We start from the raw sequence: 1,678 nt of genomic DNA on the forward strand, positions 1-1,678 counted from the left end.
TTTAAAATACATATTAGAAAATTTTACATACTTCCCACACAATTCTTATGTATTTGCAAACCCAACATCCCAAATATGATATTTTATATCTATAAAATCTTGTTGTCACAAAGAGGAGGAATAATTGCACACACAACCTAAAGAATGACAAGACAGAACTTAAATAAGAGAAGGGAGTGAAAAAAGACATTCACATTTCAATACAGAACATGCTCATTAACAAATGAGAGTCTCTGACAATTTATAAGAACAGAACAGATACAATCAACTATAAAGATCATCACCATTCCCCAATTAAAATAAGCCTTATTAACACATTATCAATCACCTTTTTCCCAGTTTTCATCTTGTCAAATTAAAATAGACAGTATAAGATTCATCCATCAAGCTCATCAATGGCTCCAGAATGAAGTCCCTCCTTACACCCTTTGCCCTGAAACTGATAGAGTGATGCTGCCTCAACCCACTGCTTAATGAAAAGCTCGCAGCTTTCTTAAATGAAGAAGCATCATCCTTCTGCTTGCATATCAGCTGTACATTTTTTCCCTCAGAAAATTTCACACCAGTATAGAGAAAGCAGCCCTTATGGTCTCCGGACTCCAGACTCACTGAGCCGGCATTCCCGTCCAAACCCGAAACGACGCGAAATGTAGACTTTGAGTTTGTCTTGGGAGAAGTGGAGAGAATAACGTTTCCATTCCATGACAAAGGTGTCACATACATTCCAGGGCTGTTGAATGGCTCAATCTTCACAAATTTTCCAAGAAGATTATTGCAACATGGAGCTTGGAAGAGCTGTTCATCGGCGTCCTGAGGAACAAGCCTGAATGTTGCATGAAGGGCATCGTTGGTACCAGATTTAGGGTTTTCTGTCATTCTGAGGGTGTTGTTTGTGATGGAGACCACAAAATGTTTGTTGTTGGATTCTTGTGATAGTGAGATTAGATGAGATGTCTGAGACTCTGGAACTGGAGTTACCCAGTCTGAAACGGTGGTGGAATTTCCAGTGTCAACATCCCAGTCGCCGTCGGAGAGGCCAGCGAGAAGGTATGGTCCAAAGAAGACGGCTTGTATCGATTCATATTGTTGCCGGTCATCTGCAGAGGATGAAAAGGAATACCGCTGTGTGTGAATTCAATCTAGGATTTGCGAATATTTTATGTCAGGCATTTACATACATACCCTCTATTTCTCATGTATTTAAATATCTAATCCCTAAAAGTTTGCTTTTTTTTTTTTACCTTTATACTACCCAAATCTTTCATATCACATCCAAAATGCCACTATTTTAACTTATAAAAAATGAAGTGCACCCTTTCATGCAAAAGCTAAGGTGGCACAATGTAAAAATTCAAGTTTTGGTTTTAGAAATACATGAGAATTGAGTGCTAAGCAAGTTATATGCTTTGAGTGCAAAATTGTGAAAAAGAAACCGTAACGTTGAGGTAGTTATATACCCTTTATTGCCTCTGTCCACAAGTTGATGGGCAGCTGAAGCTCCAGCTTGTCATTTGAACTCCAGATCCTAGAGATGGAGAGGAAAGTCCCTGCAATGAGACGAAACCGTAGGACATGAAAATTATCCACAACTCGCAAATGAATAAAAAAAAATTTGAATTATGTAACTTTAGAGAAGCGATCACAAGGTTTAGTTTATAAAAATCAGCTGGAGAAAAAA

General features: G+C 38.2%; 1 protein-coding gene across 1 annotated transcript; it reads right to left on the reverse strand.

The window, feature by feature from the left end:
* Nucleotides 1-211: 211 nt before the first annotated feature.
* Nucleotides 212-1,589, reverse strand: LOC110035243 (the record flags this gene model as incomplete). Its single annotated transcript, XM_020739475.1, has 2 exons — nucleotides 212-1,097; nucleotides 1,458-1,589. Coding segments are annotated over 2 exons (887 nt in total), but the record flags the coding sequence as incomplete, so codon positions are not given.
* Nucleotides 1,590-1,678: the final 89 nt, after the last annotated feature.

This window comes from Phalaenopsis equestris, unplaced genomic scaffold (assembly GCF_001263595.1).
Source record: "Phalaenopsis equestris unplaced genomic scaffold, ASM126359v1 Scaffold196976, whole genome shotgun sequence".
Lineage (NCBI taxonomy): Eukaryota > Viridiplantae > Streptophyta > Magnoliopsida > Asparagales > Orchidaceae > Phalaenopsis > Phalaenopsis equestris.